The sequence below is a fragment of the Pseudorca crassidens genome, chromosome 5 (assembly GCF_039906515.1).
Source record: "Pseudorca crassidens isolate mPseCra1 chromosome 5, mPseCra1.hap1, whole genome shotgun sequence".
NCBI lineage: Eukaryota > Metazoa > Chordata > Mammalia > Artiodactyla > Delphinidae > Pseudorca > Pseudorca crassidens.
This window is the reverse complement of record NC_090300.1, coordinates 89,107,195-89,122,789: the sequence shown is the minus strand read 5'-3', so window position 1 is coordinate 89,122,789 and position 15,595 is coordinate 89,107,195. Positions and strand designations below refer to the sequence as shown.

Below are 15,595 nucleotides of genomic sequence, written 5' to 3'. Positions count from 1 at the left end.
TGCTCTTTTTTGTGCCTCTGTGGTTTTGCTTCTGTTCCTTCTGCCTGGAAGGCTGTTTCTTCCCTCTTCAGCTTTACACACACCTATTCCTTCCTGGTCCAGGTCTAATGTCACCTCCCCTGCGAAGCCCTTTCCACTGCTTCAGGAGGTTGGGAGCTTTTTGTGCATCATCAGACATTTTCATACCACATTTGTATGTCCCCTTTTACAGGTTTAAAAGTTGGGGAAAGTGTGTGGGAACACCATGAGTTCCTAAAGTGTGGGGACGGTATTTTGTTTGTATCTTCACCCCTGGTCCTAGCTGAGGTCTTCGCACAGACGCAGGGGTTCAACAGCATTTGATGCATGGCTAAATGGAGAAAGGCATGAGTGAACAAGGTTAAGAGTGACTTCCGGAAGTTACTGAGTCAAGTGGCTATGGAAGATGTCCAGTTACATTAGCATTGTAGGGAGAGGACAATTTTTATTAAAAAGAGAAACACTTTCATAAAAAGAGGTAGATTGTGACATGAAACTTCAAGACATATGATTTTTAAAAATAAATGTGTCCCCAGATATATTAAGTGGAAACTCTAGGAAATTAGAGCAAATAAAAAAAACTAACTGGCCTTCTAATGTGTAAGTGTGGGATTTACACTGAAACCTCTAAATAAGAGGGTATCAAAGGTAATAAAAATAATTCTAAAGAGATTATGTATCAATTAACTCAGGAAAAGAAAGGTGACTTTTAAAGAGGGAAAGACAATCTTTAAAGAAATGAATCCACACTTAATAAGTAAGAGGTTTACTTGGTTAATGAAATAGCAGGAAAACAAGATTAAACTGTTAGCAATGAAAAGGTAAATATATAATTCTTTATAGGAAGTAGAATAAAGAGGAATGTGAGACACTCTGGGGACACTGAGAGCATTTAGTTACATCAAAGATGCTCTATTTACTGTTTAACTGATATGGAATCTATGAGAAAATTAATAGCAAGCCATAGGATAATAACTATCTGTAGTGGCTTATTTCATCCCATTTTGACTCTATTTCTTCTGCAAATTAGTGTGACCCCAAAGTGTTTTCAGGATTGTCCAACTTGTCCTAAATTCCATAAATAAACTCTTTCAGAGGATGCTGTTTTTTGTCATGTCTCTATTACAGTTCTTCACAGATGGACCATTTTTGTCCTTCCAAAGTCTAAGAATAACTCTTTCAGTTATCAAGACATACCAAAATCCAGTTCAGCTGCTCCTGTGGGATTCCAGTTAGCTTAGACACATCTGCTGAGATACATGCATTTGAATCCAAATGAAGCTTTTGTTTGATGATACATTTTGAACATTTATGGAGGATTTTTTTGGGGCGAAAATGTTTTTCATTTTTTGGCACTCCAAACAGAGATCTTCAGTTATAAACACTGCCTTCTGAGCACCTCCAGCAGAAATCCAATCTTTTCATGCGAACAGGTGCCTCAGGAAGTTTTTGGAAGGTTTTACTCTGAATCAGCTTTCTGATTGGAAACTTTCTGAACACGCAGTCGAATTTGCCAAAGAGACCTTCAAACTTGCTTGAGCAGTTTTCACTCATACAGACATGCATTCACACGTACAGACAGCCCAAGTAAAAGCAATCAGAGCCCTGTAAAACTGAAGTCTTTTTCTTAAAGGTTAGATACTACACACAACCAAGCTAAACAAAAGGAATACACAACAGAAGAGATAATGAAATGGCAAGTACAGAGGTTCAAATTCTCTATAAGCATGTTCCCCTTAAAGCTTGACCTGAGCTTTTAGACGACACATCCCTTCAGTAAAAATTCTATCTCACCCAGTTTCAAATAAACCTTCAAGTATTTGTGTCCTTAAACACTGTACCTTAGAGTATTGCTACTAATCCTTTTTACTAACAAACTTGTTCAAACAGTTATTTTTGAAACACTTCCCTCTCTAACACAAATAGGTCAACCAGATTCAAATCTAAAGGAATTAAAAACACTGCTCTGTAAATCAGGGATTCTTTGGAAAAACCTCTATTTTACGTGAGTCCCTACAACTTTTCTTTTCCAGTTTGAATATAAACTGAAAAGCTGTTACAGAGTAAGACAACTTATTAAGCCTTAAGCCTGAAGAGTTATTACAGAGTAAAATCACTCCCCCACTGGGCATGCCCAGAATTCAGGGGGAAATCTGCTTTGAAGTTGTTCTGATGGCCCTGGACCAGATGCTCTAAGGTGGCCAGAAACCTCTGTCTACACCCACTTAGCAGATTTCTGGCTCTTTATCAGGGACTAAGGTTTATTTGCAGAAATGAATCATTTCCTTCAAAATATCCTTTACCCTATTTACATGCTTGCATATTCCTTCCATTTTCTTTTCCCCCTACAGCTTTACTAAGGGAATTAATTATCTAGAAGAACAGGAACATACAGTAAGTACATCTGAGATGCAGGATGAGACACAGTATGTCATCTATTAGGCCTGGCTAAGACCAGCAGCTGATGCTAAATGGGAAGGAACATGCACCAAATGTTTTTTAATCACAAAGTTAGTAATTAATTGCTCTTTAAAATACATTTTATGCTTCTTTCTGTCTGTGTACATGAAATGCACATTGATTACATGCCAAAAATTACAACATTATGGTTTAAATGTGACTGGCACGGAAGTCCGGAAATCAGAGTTAATGTTCCCACAGCAACTTTAATTCTGTCCGTGCGCACATGTAGAGCTCTAATCATCTTCCGTTCCAGGATAATACATATAGATGGTTTGGGAAGGGAAGCTAAAGACCCATATCCTCAACTGTAGTTACAGGAAAAAAACAAAGGATAAAAGCTGTGCTCCTTTCCACGTACGTGGATGAAAAACAATGTCCCCATGCCTGGTGTTGTGTAATCCGGGAATGAAAGAATCTGCTATAATGCTGGGACTCAAGGGGACAGTTTCTGTTGCTGTGGGAACCTGAACTTTGCATTTCCTGACTTTGGGGTAATTAAAATGTCAGTCTTAATGTGGCATTAATGGAGTTTGCCATAAAAAATCCTCTTTGTTTTGTTCTCTAAAAAAATTGCTTAAAAGTTCACACTGAACCAAGTGTACTGATATCTCCAGGCTTGGGGACTGAGGCAAAGGGGTGGGAGGGGGAAGGCCAATGAAGGTGGACGGCAAGAGAGAACCAAGGAAGGACCTACCCAACTCCTCGACAGCGTTCAGCCCGGCAGCGTCATGCTACCTACCCAGCTAAAGTTAAACCCACCCTCACAACAGTTTGGTAATGTGTAAAGGTTAAATTAAAAATAAATAAAAACTGCTAATGCGTAAGCGCATCTTGGCAAGGACACAAAAAATGAGATGATCTGATGAGGCCAGTGCAAAACCTGAGAAGGTAAGTAACCACGGATGTCAGCTTCCAACGAAACAAAGACATTGGACTTAGGTGGTTCTACAGCCCAAAGCAGGGAGACTGCCAACGGGGGTGGGATGGGGGTGGAGAATCACCTCTCCCTTCAGTGGGAGCTTTATTCGGGGGAAAACAAAATGGGAGCATCTTTCACATGTACATGACTGTGATGTGCTACGGCTTGGTATTTGTCAAGAAAGGTTTTCCCGCGGAGAGCTTCGTCTGCTCTCCTGACTTGGTTTAGTCCTGTTAAGTGTTTAGAGGGAGAGCCTGGCTCGGCTCATCCTCAGCCTGTGCAGTGGGAACTGTTCTGTCAAACGCCTAGGGGTTTGGTACCCTTTGCATTCCGAAACTCATCCTGATGCCTTCCGCTCCCATCCTCTGCGTTTGTTTACCATGAGATTGTTAGAAATGGTGACGAGGTGACAAGCTAAGGGGTGATGGGGGAATATTGCTAAAAGGTGATGGTAGTGGGTGCACTGAAAAGCAGCACACATTTCAGTAGCGGTATTAACCTCATCATTTCACCGAGGAAAGCGTTTCTCAGCCATATTCCCTCTTGCTTTGACTTTTACTGGGATCTTCTGCTGAATTTGAAGTGGCTCGTAGGTTAAATAGCCAACTGAGAATTGAAGGGGTTGGACTTGTTCTCTTTGCTCCAAAACACGGCCTGTGTGCTTCAGATGCAACAATGCCATGGCTTGCCCACCCCGATCAGTTCGTATGCAGAGCTGACTTTTCTTCCGTGGGGATGCTTACCCATTGTGTTCTATAACCTCGTCACCAATATGAGTAGTTGAACATTTTCAAGATGCCTGTTTCGAGCCAGGAATGCCATCTCCAGGCTCAGAACTGAGAATGCAGGCTGCTCACAGTGAGGGCAAATCCACAGACATCCCCCTCTCCCCCTCCCCGTGTCTGAACGAGGTAACTACTAAGCACGGCATTCATCTATCTGGGTGTCAATTTTCTCAGTTTTCTCATCTGTAAATTGGGAAGAATTATAATGACTGATGGGGAATGGACAATAAGGCATGACTAAGAATGATTTTGCTCAACACATGACAAATAAAAAGGTGCTGTAAAAATTCAGGCACTTGTGAAAGCTTGGAACACCACATACTGGTGGAATGTTTCCGAAGTTAAAGATACTAGCAAGTCAAGGGCACTATTTTTAAATGCTCCAAATCTGTTAGTTCTAAATAGACACTGAATATTTTACCTTAAAGAAATTAGGCTTTTAAATTAATCTACGGTAAGAGTGACATTTGAAAGTAAAAAAAAAAAAAAAAAAAAAAAAAAAAAAATCCTCTTGAATGCAAGAAGAGCATCCAAAAATCTTAACAGCTTAAAATAAACCTCTTTCCTGTCTTCTCTCAAGCAAACTCCAAATGGACAGATTTCTGTGAATCTTTCCTCAAAACAATTTTCTTCTAAGTGTAGGCTCAAATCAGGACAAACTACAATCCAAATATATTTGGGGAAAAGTATAATCAATTTAAACAACAGGTTGGCGCAGAGAAGACTTATACATCTTAATGGCAAAATCAGAAGGACTTTCTGAACAGCTGGAGATTAGGCTTCTCCTCCCTATTTGTTCTGCTTCCAACTGTATTCAGACCTTACTGAGCTTGGATCCACTGGCTTCCTCAGGGTCACCAAGGGGCTGTGCCTTGTACATATTCCAAGCTAACGCCAAGGCCTAGTCAGATGATGCTTATGGTAAAGTATAGTACACAGAGCCCAGTGCTCTTTCTATTCAGCAAAACATTCATTTTATTGTAATGGGATTTCTGGGCTAAGGCCATTCTATGTAATCTTCCCCATAAGCTGTGGCAGAAAGCCAGGCATTGGAGGTCTGCATGCAGGAGCTCCAGGTCCTTCTCCACAGGAGCAGGCTACCTTCCTGGTAGGTAGGGACAGTACGCACATGTCTATGGGCACCGTGCCACGCTATTTTCCAGTTCTTCCTATAATTACTGTTAGGCTGGAGACTGCCAGGCAAGAAGGCCAAGGATGTTACCATTTTGATGGTCCACTGAACACAGTCCCTGCTTCTGACCCCCAAGTTTCTGTATAGAAGCAGCAGCTTTGTACAACTTACATGGGCTGCAGAGACTTGGAGCCTGTTATTTCTCATTTCGTTTTCTAGTGACAGCCGGAGTGTGGTCTCAGCTCAGTCACGAGTAGAAAAAGGCTCCTTCACCCAAACCCCAACCCCTTGGTCATGTCCCTTTATCCAGGGACTATTATGATGAAGAAAGTAGGGAATGGAATGTCCCAGGCTCATTCACCTCTCACCCTTTTTGCGGAGTTACGTTTGCTTTGTCAGAAAAATAACGACAGGAGATTTAGAATCTCATTTCCTAATTAATAATTTTTGCTTTGTGGACAGGATAAATGGAGTCCTTTTTTGAAAATAAAACTTTCTTGGTCTTATCTTAATCCAAAGATGAATACGCCAGCTTTCTGCCTGACATCCACTGTGGAGATCAGTTCTGAATAGTTGTCGGGTATCTCCAAGACTAAAAGGAATATTCTTTCCGATTGGACTCCAAGTGATTCCATTCTTTTCCATTGTCAACACATGTGTTTCTTTCTCTCTGAAGTATTCAGTTACGTTTCAGAAAATACCTCCTAAACGTGATTTATCATCTTTCTTAAAATAGAATTTGAAGAAGTGACGACTCTCAGATTAGTGGGAAGACAGCAAAAACAAACAGCAACGGAGTGATTTCAGTAGTGACAATCTCATTAAGCTGCCCGTTTCCAAATTTAGCCCATAGGCAGTTTTTTTAATTAAAAAATATTTTTAACCTAAATTCTTATTGGCTACGTGAAGTCTGGGTGGCTTCTGAATTCTTGGAAGCCATTCTCTTTTCTTCTGTAAATTTATGCTGTCCTTTAACCACTTCAAAATAAATTAAAAACTGGAAAGACAGAAATTCAGCCAAGCTACAATAACTAATGCAAAGCTGACTTGTGTTATGTAATCTCAAAATGGAAGTTTCCTTTTGAGGTCCATATTTGGTTGTTCAATTTTGTCATGGTGGAAGTACCATCATCCAGATCATGGGGACAAAAGAATAATTAGAAAACAGCAACACGGCTTCTGTGTTTGAGTCAATGTTATTAAAGAGAGTGTGATGGATGTAATTAATCAGCCTTTTGAGGCCACATGGCTGGTCACCTGGGTTTGAAATACACTCTAGCTTCGAAAATATAGACGTTGGCTGACTCAAACTGGTGGCAAGTTACCTTTGGCTACTTTAGAAGAGACCAAACGGAAACAGCTTGCTCTGAATGCAAAAAAGCCCGAACCCGGGGGAGAAGCCTGCTCCCAGCACCGCGAAGACACCATCACCTTAGTGGTGTAAGTGGTGTACTCACAATCAGATGACCCGGTGTGAGCGTGAGAGTTTGTCAGTGAATGTGTTGAGTGGATGAGGGCTGGGCCTGGGGACAAAACAGCTTCAAAGTTCAGGCAGGGAAGGCCCGGCTTGGCGCTGGATCCACCCGGCTGAGTAATCTCATTCTCCTCAGATGCCTTCTGGTTTTCAGCTGTCTTGGGTTTCTTCCTGAAAATAAACAAAGGGCCCTTTGAAGGAACTGACTGCATATTTGGGAAAAGGCATTTTTAGAATCTGTTAAAGATAACTTGATTTTTTTTTTTCTGAGGGGGGATGGGAGGGAGTCCAGTATGTCCCTTGTTTTAAAACAAGCTGATTCTTGTTTTTTTCCCTCCAGTAATGGCCTAACTGGGAACACATGAAAGCATATGGGCCAAGCAAACAGCACCACATTTGGACTCTGTTGGCTGCATAAAAAGACCCTGTCCCAGAACTTCAGACAGCTTGAGCTACGTATGGCTGACATTATCCAAGAAAGCATCCTTTTTTCCCCCCTTAAGAGTTTTAACATGGTCTGGAAAAATACTAGTGGAGGTTTTACCGTTCTAGCATTTGTCAGGAAGCTTAGAGACAGGACCCGTGGAGTAATGGGAGGAGCACTGGACTGGGAGTCTGGAGACTTGAGCTATGGTACTAGCTGTGCCTCTAACTTGCTGTGTGGCCTTGGGCACCTCACTTCACCTCTCTGGGCTTCAGTTTCCTCATCTGTAAAATAAAGGGCTTGGATTAGAAGGCCTTAAAGGTTCCTTCCAGTTTTCAGTTTCTAGTCATGGAACACATTATGTAACAGTCAACTTTCTTGCTGTTATTAGATTTTATTTTAGATCAACACATAATTTCAAATCACGATCTAAATTTGCAGGTTGTACAGATGAGAGGGGTAGTGATGAAACGATTTGTTAAAGCAGCAAATGAAAAGTGAAAAGAAGAGCTTAGACTCCAGTAGGTAAAGAAGGAAGGTGTCACACAGAGATCCTCTATTCCAACTCTTTACCCACGTGAAGCTTAAGATTCCCTTTGTTTTTTGATTTAGTACATGATCCTGGAGTACAGGAGTGTGACTGTGTGTTTGGGACTGTGTGTTTGAAAAGAGATGGGTGAAGGGAATTAGAAAGTAATTGTCACTAATTGTTTGGGACCAGGAATAAGAAGTAAAACAGCTCAGCCATCAGTCAGCTCCTCTCCCTAGAACCATGTAACTGATGTAAATGAATAAATACTTAGCTTATGCTGCATGCACCCTAGGCCCTAGTCAAACCCAACTGGATTACTTGTCATATCCTGAACATCCCCCCCCCAATTTTCTTGGTTCTGTGCCTTTTTTATCACCATGTGTATGGTGAACAGAAAGAGTATTTTCTTTCATTTTTTTGGTAGGAGAACATGTGTGGTACAGAATTTGTTGTAAGTAGGTCTGTTCCCATGTTTCCCTTGTTTCTCTAAGCATGGCAATGGACTTGTTATACAGAATTTTTGTATTGAAATTTGCTGTACTGGGTAGTTAAATCTGCCCTTGCAGAATATGGTATTATGATTAGCATGCTGTGTTTCTGGTCCAACAGGTTGTGAAATCAAATCTGCTTTTCCAGAGGGCAGGAGGCAGAGATGGCATGGTAAAGATGAAAATAGAAGGAGAGCTTTCAGACATATTTTTCAGGATGGAGGAAGCCAGTACAAAAGCAACAAATTGGATTCCTTTACCCACCCTTTGTTGAATGGGTGACTAAGGAACAAACCCCCAAATCTTGAGGGTCTACATGGACCTTCAAGGAGCTTGTTTCTGGTTTTCAGTGTAGGGAAGTATCCGAGATCAAAGTTTCCAAAACCCAACTCATTTTTTTCCCATGGAAACCAACGCTTCCTCTACGGTCCCTATTTCTATCACTGCTGTTTGTCACCAGGTTTGCCACCGGGTTGGAAACCTCAGGGTCATACACCTTCCTCTGCCTTAAAGCCAGTTTGTCAAGTCCTGACAATTGTGCTTCCTTCATATTCTGCACATCTATATTTCCATTGCTATCACCGTAACACCTTTTATTCAGACTGTTGTTTACTTTCTGACTCCCATCCTCCTTGACTTCTCTACTCCCACAGCTTTGATTCACTAAATCTGAGATGACCACATTAGGCTGACAGTCAAGGTGAATTCCATGTCTATGAGACTGTAAACTCTCTGAGGGTGAAAAGAATGTCATAGCTATTTTTGAATTCCCTGTTATCACCCATTCGTTCCTTCTTCCTTCCCTCCCACTATTCATTTATTCATGTATTCATTTCACAAATACTTATGTGCTTATGATGTGCCAGCATAGGCTAGGAAATAAAACAAGCCTGGTTTCTGCCCTCCCAGATTTGCTGTCTAGTGTATACCGTTAAGCGGAGTTGCTTAGACAAAGCTGTCATTCAATATAGGTGTGTTGATGGAATGAAATTGAGTTGAAATTAAAGTATATTTTGAAAATAGTTATAGTCTGAATCCCAATTAAGTTTCCTGTTCTTTATGCAGCAGGGAAATCTACATCGACTGGCTGCTTTTCCTTTGAATCCATGAAGTGCATTTGATAAGAGTAGGACCACTTTGCCCGCTGAAGCTAGGCTGGTCCTCATGAATCATTTAAATATCGGGATGAAACACTGACAGACATCACTTAACGGAAAAAAAAAATTATTTCTGATACTCATAAACAAGGCCTAGGCTAGTTTCAGACGTGTGCTTCAGGAAATTAAGGAAGCCCTCTTTCAAACATGAGTACGTGGTCAACCCACCAACATTACTCTTTTATTTTTAACTTTGCAAAAGTTGTATTGTTCTTTATATCAATGGCCTTGCTTCCTTCCCTAGATTTGATCCTGCTTTCTAACTGACATCTTGCACCATATTCTCCTGTTTGTTGTCTCAAGGGTCACCTCTGGAGAACATTCAGAGCACAGAGGCACTGAAACCACTTCTACAAACAGAAAATACTGAAAACTCAACCTTTGGGCTCAGCCCTTCATTTGCCTAATATCACTTTACTTGTCCTTAGACCACTGGGCCGTTTCCCAACTGCACAGATAACAGAGAGACACTCATTGTCCTTAGAAACAATTCATTTTCCATCTCACTCTCTAATAGTTCTCTTGTACTCCTTTTTCCAGACCTGAGAAACACTAAAACGTGGCAGCAATCTACATCTAGACATGCATAGGTGCAGTTATTTTGACCCTTTTATTTTATTTTGCAGTTATTTTTGCAGTTCATATTTTATTAAGGAGGAAAAAGCAAGTCCTGTAGTAATTAATTGAAAATACCTTCTTTGGCTGTGTAAAAGAATTATATAAGCACAGCACATCTGAGGGCAAGTCTCTCCAAGCCTCGGTGGCTGTGCACTATTCCCTGGAGCCTGTAGAGGGCAGCAGCACACCGGCGGACTCCAGGCAGCATGTCAGGCAAACTCCCCACCACACCAGAACCTTCCTTCTGGTCACCATGCCAAAGGTTGGTTTGCCAAGCTCTGGCCGGCCGCTTAGCCTCTTTTCTCCCTCTCTCTCCTCTCCCTCTCCCTCTCTCTCCCTCTCCCTCTCTCTCCCTCTCCCTCCCTCCCTCCCTCCCTCAATGTTAAAATTATACACTCTGATGAAGTCGCCCCTCAACCGGAAAATGAAAGCTCCAGTGAAAAATTAGGCGAGCCAACGACAACAAAGAAAGAAAATGGGAGAAAGGAGAAAGGGGGCTGGTGAGGGGGAAGGATTTAAGAACAAGAAAAGGGCAGATGTTTCGTAAATACATGCAAAGCAAAACTGGGTGTACGCGAACACTTCCGCAGAGAAACAGACCAATCACTGTGCACTTCCTCCCGCCGCACGGGTGGAGCTCTGCATTCAAAAAAAGTGTGGCCGCAGGCACCTGCGTTTCAACGGTCAGTTCTGACATTCTATCTCCCAATTGTCCAAAGAGAACAAACACATTTTCATCTCCCCACTACAGACATTTCTGTTACAGAAGAAGGCTGCTTCAAGAACTGGGAAGGCGATTTAAGGTGACGGGAGGCTGAGTTAGCCAGCAGGACCTACTGGTTTTTAACTCTCCTTGTGCTGGCCCTGGCAACAAGTTTTGGGCTGAAACATAGCAGTGAGTAAGGCTGTGGATGATGCTGGCTCTTTCCTTGCTAAGACCGTATTTTATGTGTCAAGAAATATACATGAAAACATACTGAGGAGATGGTAGGCGTTAAGCATGTTAAATGCACGGAAATTAACTAGGTCGGTGGCATTTCATGTATAGATTTCACACTTCTTTGCACATATTGCACACATACAGTGATGGCAATGCTTTCGGCAACATATGGAAAATAAATATTTTATCTGTGTGAGCTCTCCTCAGTCTCCGGGGGCTGCTGAGGGAAGAGTGTTCTCTTCTGTCCCCCTCTCCCAATTTTCTCTCTTCGCTGGGCTCCCACCCTCTCCTGCACATTAACATGCCTTCCACTTATCAGCCTGGTTGGATGGAAAAGGATTAGTCAGAACGTCTTTTTGATAAATATTCAGTCACTGGATCATGACAATTTTGACCCATGACCTTGCTCATCAACTCCTTCCCCCACCCCAATCGTTTTGGCGTGGTAACTATTTCTTTGCTCTCCTTCCCAATAATACATGCAAGAGGCTTAGTAGAGTGTTTGGGAAGAGGGGCAAAGGGGAGGTGGTAACAAACCACCCCAGTGGGGGTTGGTAGTAGAACTGAGCTCTACCATCAGTAGCTGTGCACCCTAGGCAGATTCCTCTGCTTCTCTGGGCCTCAGTTTCCTCATCTGTAAAATGGAAATAATAATACCTTCTAGGGCTGATGTGAGGATTAAATGAGACACTTCCTGTCAAGTGATTGGCATGGCGCTGGCGCATGGTCAGTGCCCCATGAGGGCAGCTCTTTCACAGACAGCATCAGTTCTGCGATTTTCATCATTTCACCTAGAAGGAGGCACTTCCTTTATCTTTTTTAATATCTAGCTTTGGGCAGGGGCAAATGGATTGTAATTGCAGCAAAGGCAGAAAGAACGCTAGGATAAGCAAACTCTTCAACACTTTGATTTCACCGTATTACCCCCCGACACATTCTTTCTGTTCACGTGTTTGTCACTGCTGCTACTACACTATTAGCTCCTCTTGAAGGTGAGGGTCAAGCAAGCTACACTTGGCCTAGAGAAGCCCATCAAACCTGAGCACTATGGTCTAGTCATTGAAACCAACCTTGGCACTCTATCTTATCACGTCTTCTTACAATTTATCCTTTCACCGCTTGGTCTAATGTTCTCGGATCCATTTAAGATGTTTTCATGATTAAAATATTTTATTCTCTCAATTTTTCAACCTTCTTGGCAAGGTTGATTTATAATGTTTTTCAGTATATTTCTCCCTCACTGTATCAGTCAGGATCTTGGCAAGAAACAGATGGCACACTCAGAGGTTTTAACTGAAAAGAGTGTAATGAAAGGACTCTCTACTGGGGTACAGAGCAGGTTAGGGGATCCTCAAGGGATGGTGATACACCAGGGACTAGCAATAGTGTGAGGTTGTTAATCTCAGCTTTAAACTGCTAAACTGAAGGGGCAAGGAAAGGGGTGGAGTTCCCTAAGTCTAGTCAGAACTGGAGTAGGGAAGGGGCTGGACTCATAATACCCTGACCCCACTCTCCTCCCACTCTCATGTCTCTTGCTGATGCGTCCTGTTGCCTAAATTCAAAGGGAAGCCAGAGGAGAAGGCAGCCTAGGTAACGTGGTCCGGAGAGGTCGGTCTCCTGGGCCACGCATCAGGGCAGAGAATGTTCTGCGGTTTTGTGTATGTGTGTCAGGGGTGAGGGGGAGATGAATAAGCATACCTATTTTCCCCCTCTCCATCTCCTTTACCCTTTTCTTCTCAATTATACTTTCTGGAAGGAAAGACACAGCAAATCGAATGAAATCAGTTCTCTCTTAGTGTCCATTTACCTGTTTTGTCTATTTGTAATTTATGGGGGAAGAAAACTGAACATAAGCTATGTGAGAGCAAGGATTTTTGGTTTGTTCTGTTCGGTGCCACACCCCTAGTGCCTAGAACAGTGCCTGGCACATAGTAAATGCCCGGGAAATTTTAGTTGGCTGAGTAAATATACTCATGTCTGCTGTGCCAGACGCTACATACACATTATCTCATTTAGTCATTGCAACAATCCAGGTAAGTAGGCAGGTTGCCGAGCCCAGTTGTGCAGGTGGTGTGGGAGTGGGTAGGCTTTAAAATCTAACACTCACTCTCTCCTTACCCACCTCCAGGCCTTGAGACTTCACCCAGGTATTGTGAATCCATAGGGAGGGATACGTTTATAATTAGTCCACATTTTTATACCATATTCACCTTACTGAATGAAGGTTTGCACCTATCAAGTCTCTGTAAGTTTTATTATTTCTCTTTTACATATGAGGAAGCTGGGTTTCTGAAAAACAAAGGCTGCAAGGATTAGAACTCAATTTGTCCATTCTCTAGGACCTGCAAAACATGAATGCAGGCACTGGTATTCTGCATAGGGGAAATATGTCCAATGGCACAAACAGCCCGGCTCCCTTGTGGGCTTCCCGGAGATTTTTAGGAAATCTTAGCTCCTGATTTCTAGGTCTGGTTATGGGTTCTCTGCAGTACAGGAAGGTAGGAGTGGCAAAGACTCTCTTCCCTCCCAAAGGATAAACCAGGCTGAAACTTTGGAACCAGGCTGCATCCCGGTGTGCCTGTGATACCTGCACCGGCAATAGTTACTCTGTGATGAAGAAAAACTCAGAAAACTCTCCAGATGTGGGGATTTCTAATGCATTCTTTCGCTTGAACTTAAGGACGAATGAAGGTGATTCCACAAGCAAGTTCCTTGCACGGGTATGGAATGAGGACACTCTATTTTTGACCTTTGGTCATGTCTTTAGTCCCCAGTCCCTCGAGCGCATTGGTACTGTAGATCAGCGTAATGGTTCCCACCTCCAACCTGGCCAGGCAGGCCTGCCTATTGCCTTCATATCCGTCACCACCAATTACAATTCAGGTGACTGACAGCATTAAAGGTAAAATGCAATGCAAAATAAAACAACACAAAACTCTGACTTCATCCCTTTGGGTTTGATTTATGCCAGAATAGTTAAAGACGTAGAAAATATGAATGTGAAAATCCTACCTGAAGCCTGAGAGGGATGTTAGTCTCCCAGGTTTGGCGTTTTCCAGTAACCGAAATGTCTGTAAAACACCATCCCGTTACCTTCCTCACACCATATAGGAAAATGTGTAAATATAACAACCAGAATGAGTTTTTGTTCTAAAATGTATAATTATTTTGCATGCATAGCCTCTAAGTAATTTAAATTTCTGGCTTTTCTAGTAAAAGAGAGCATATATTCATCTGTTACTTCTAGCAATGATCAATGAATACTTGATGTCACTCTTTGATCAGTATTTTTCTGTAGGCATCATAGCTCCTACCCCAACTTATTTCTGCAACTTGACTTGCAAGGGTTGTACTTCTCCTACGTAAATATCTGATGTGGAGGGAACTAAATCAAGTACTCAGAGCTATGCATCCAGAGGGCAGAGCTGACCTGGGCACAATGGTTTGAGATGTGGCCGAAGAAGCCCGCAGCTGCAAGGGTGGGTGTTGGCCCCCTTGAATAACAAGGAGACCACAGCACGGGACACAGAGATGCAGCTACATCACAGGTGGACACAGGCACGGAAAGCTGGCTCTCAGATGTGTCCAGCGTGGCGTGAAATGACAAGCTGCAGTGAGATTCAACAGAATGGCAAAGAGGGGTGATGAGAAGCAAACAGATAGGGCTGGAGCTGCCACCGCTTCAGGCAGAGGCGCAGATGACCAAGCAGAACAGCACCGGTCCCTGCAAGGTGCGCTCAGATGCAGCTCAGCACAGACACCCCGCGAGGCAGGCGCGATGCTACCCAGGGAGCGCACTGCAGGCTGGAAGCGGAGAACCAATGCAGGCACTTCAGGACTGAGTCTGGTCACCTGGCTGCACCCAAGAGATGAAGCCATCTAAAATGTCATCTGCTCTTACAATTGTGTGAGTTTTTTAAAATATTAAACAAAGTGAACTAGGAAGCCTTTCACTGGAGGCATAATGTACTCACAGTAGTTTTCAAATAAATGGTGTCACTCTTCAGGTAAATCACTCCAAGGCTTGGGCCTAGTGCAGATGTTCATTGGGGCAGGGAGCAGAGAGCGGCTGCATCTGGATCAGACAAGGAACAAACAAAGATAAGGCTGTTAAATGAAGAGGTGATGCTGATCGCTCATGCTATAGAGCCAGAACCGTGGGACTCGGTTGAGAGTCGGGTCCTGCACTTTGCACCAGAGAACAGTGGGTCAGGGGAGGGAGATGGAGAGGGCGTTGTCCAGGCCCCGTTTTCAGTGTTTCCACCTGACTGCCTGGTGTGAAGCTGTTAACAGCACCCGCCAGTGTGGAGCTGACATTGTGATCCTGAGTTGGAGTTGAGGTGGAGGGTGAGGGTAGGGGAAGCCTGGCCACAGCGGACTCTTCTTCCAGTGTTCATTCCACCGCAATCTCTCTCTCATTGCTGCTCTGAGATTCTTGCCTATCTTAAAAACGCCCACTGACCTGGCCATGTTTCTGAGCTCTTGCCTTCTCTCCACCCTTCACTACAGCCTCTGTTTTCTGCCATATCCTCTAACCCCGAGGAGTTCAGCCTCAGGGGCTACAGAATGGACCCTTGTCTGTCTCAGAGCCTCAGGCCCAGAGGTCTTTTCCCAGGACTTTCCCCTTTGGCCACACTGCGCCCTG

General features: G+C 43.1%; 1 protein-coding gene across 16 annotated transcripts in view; it reads right to left on the bottom strand.

The window, feature by feature from the left end:
- The window catches only part of ZBTB20 (zinc finger and BTB domain containing 20), an 816,172-nt gene that overhangs the window by 56,009 nt on the left and 744,568 nt on the right, over window positions 1-15,595 (bottom strand). For 15 of the 16 annotated variants that reach the window (XM_067738834.1, XM_067738832.1, XM_067738835.1 and 12 more), the window contains 3 exons: window positions 14,925-15,025; window positions 7,336-7,499; window positions 6,775-6,962 (listed from right to left, as the gene is read on the bottom strand). In XM_067738834.1, coding sequence (XP_067594935.1) covers window positions 6,775-6,962; window positions 7,336-7,346 — 199 coding nt within the window. In that variant the 5' untranslated portion in view covers window positions 7,347-7,499; window positions 14,925-15,025. The remainder of the gene's footprint in view (window positions 1-6,774; window positions 6,963-7,335; window positions 7,500-14,924; window positions 15,026-15,595) is intronic. The other variant, XM_067738848.1, reaches the window with a different exon arrangement.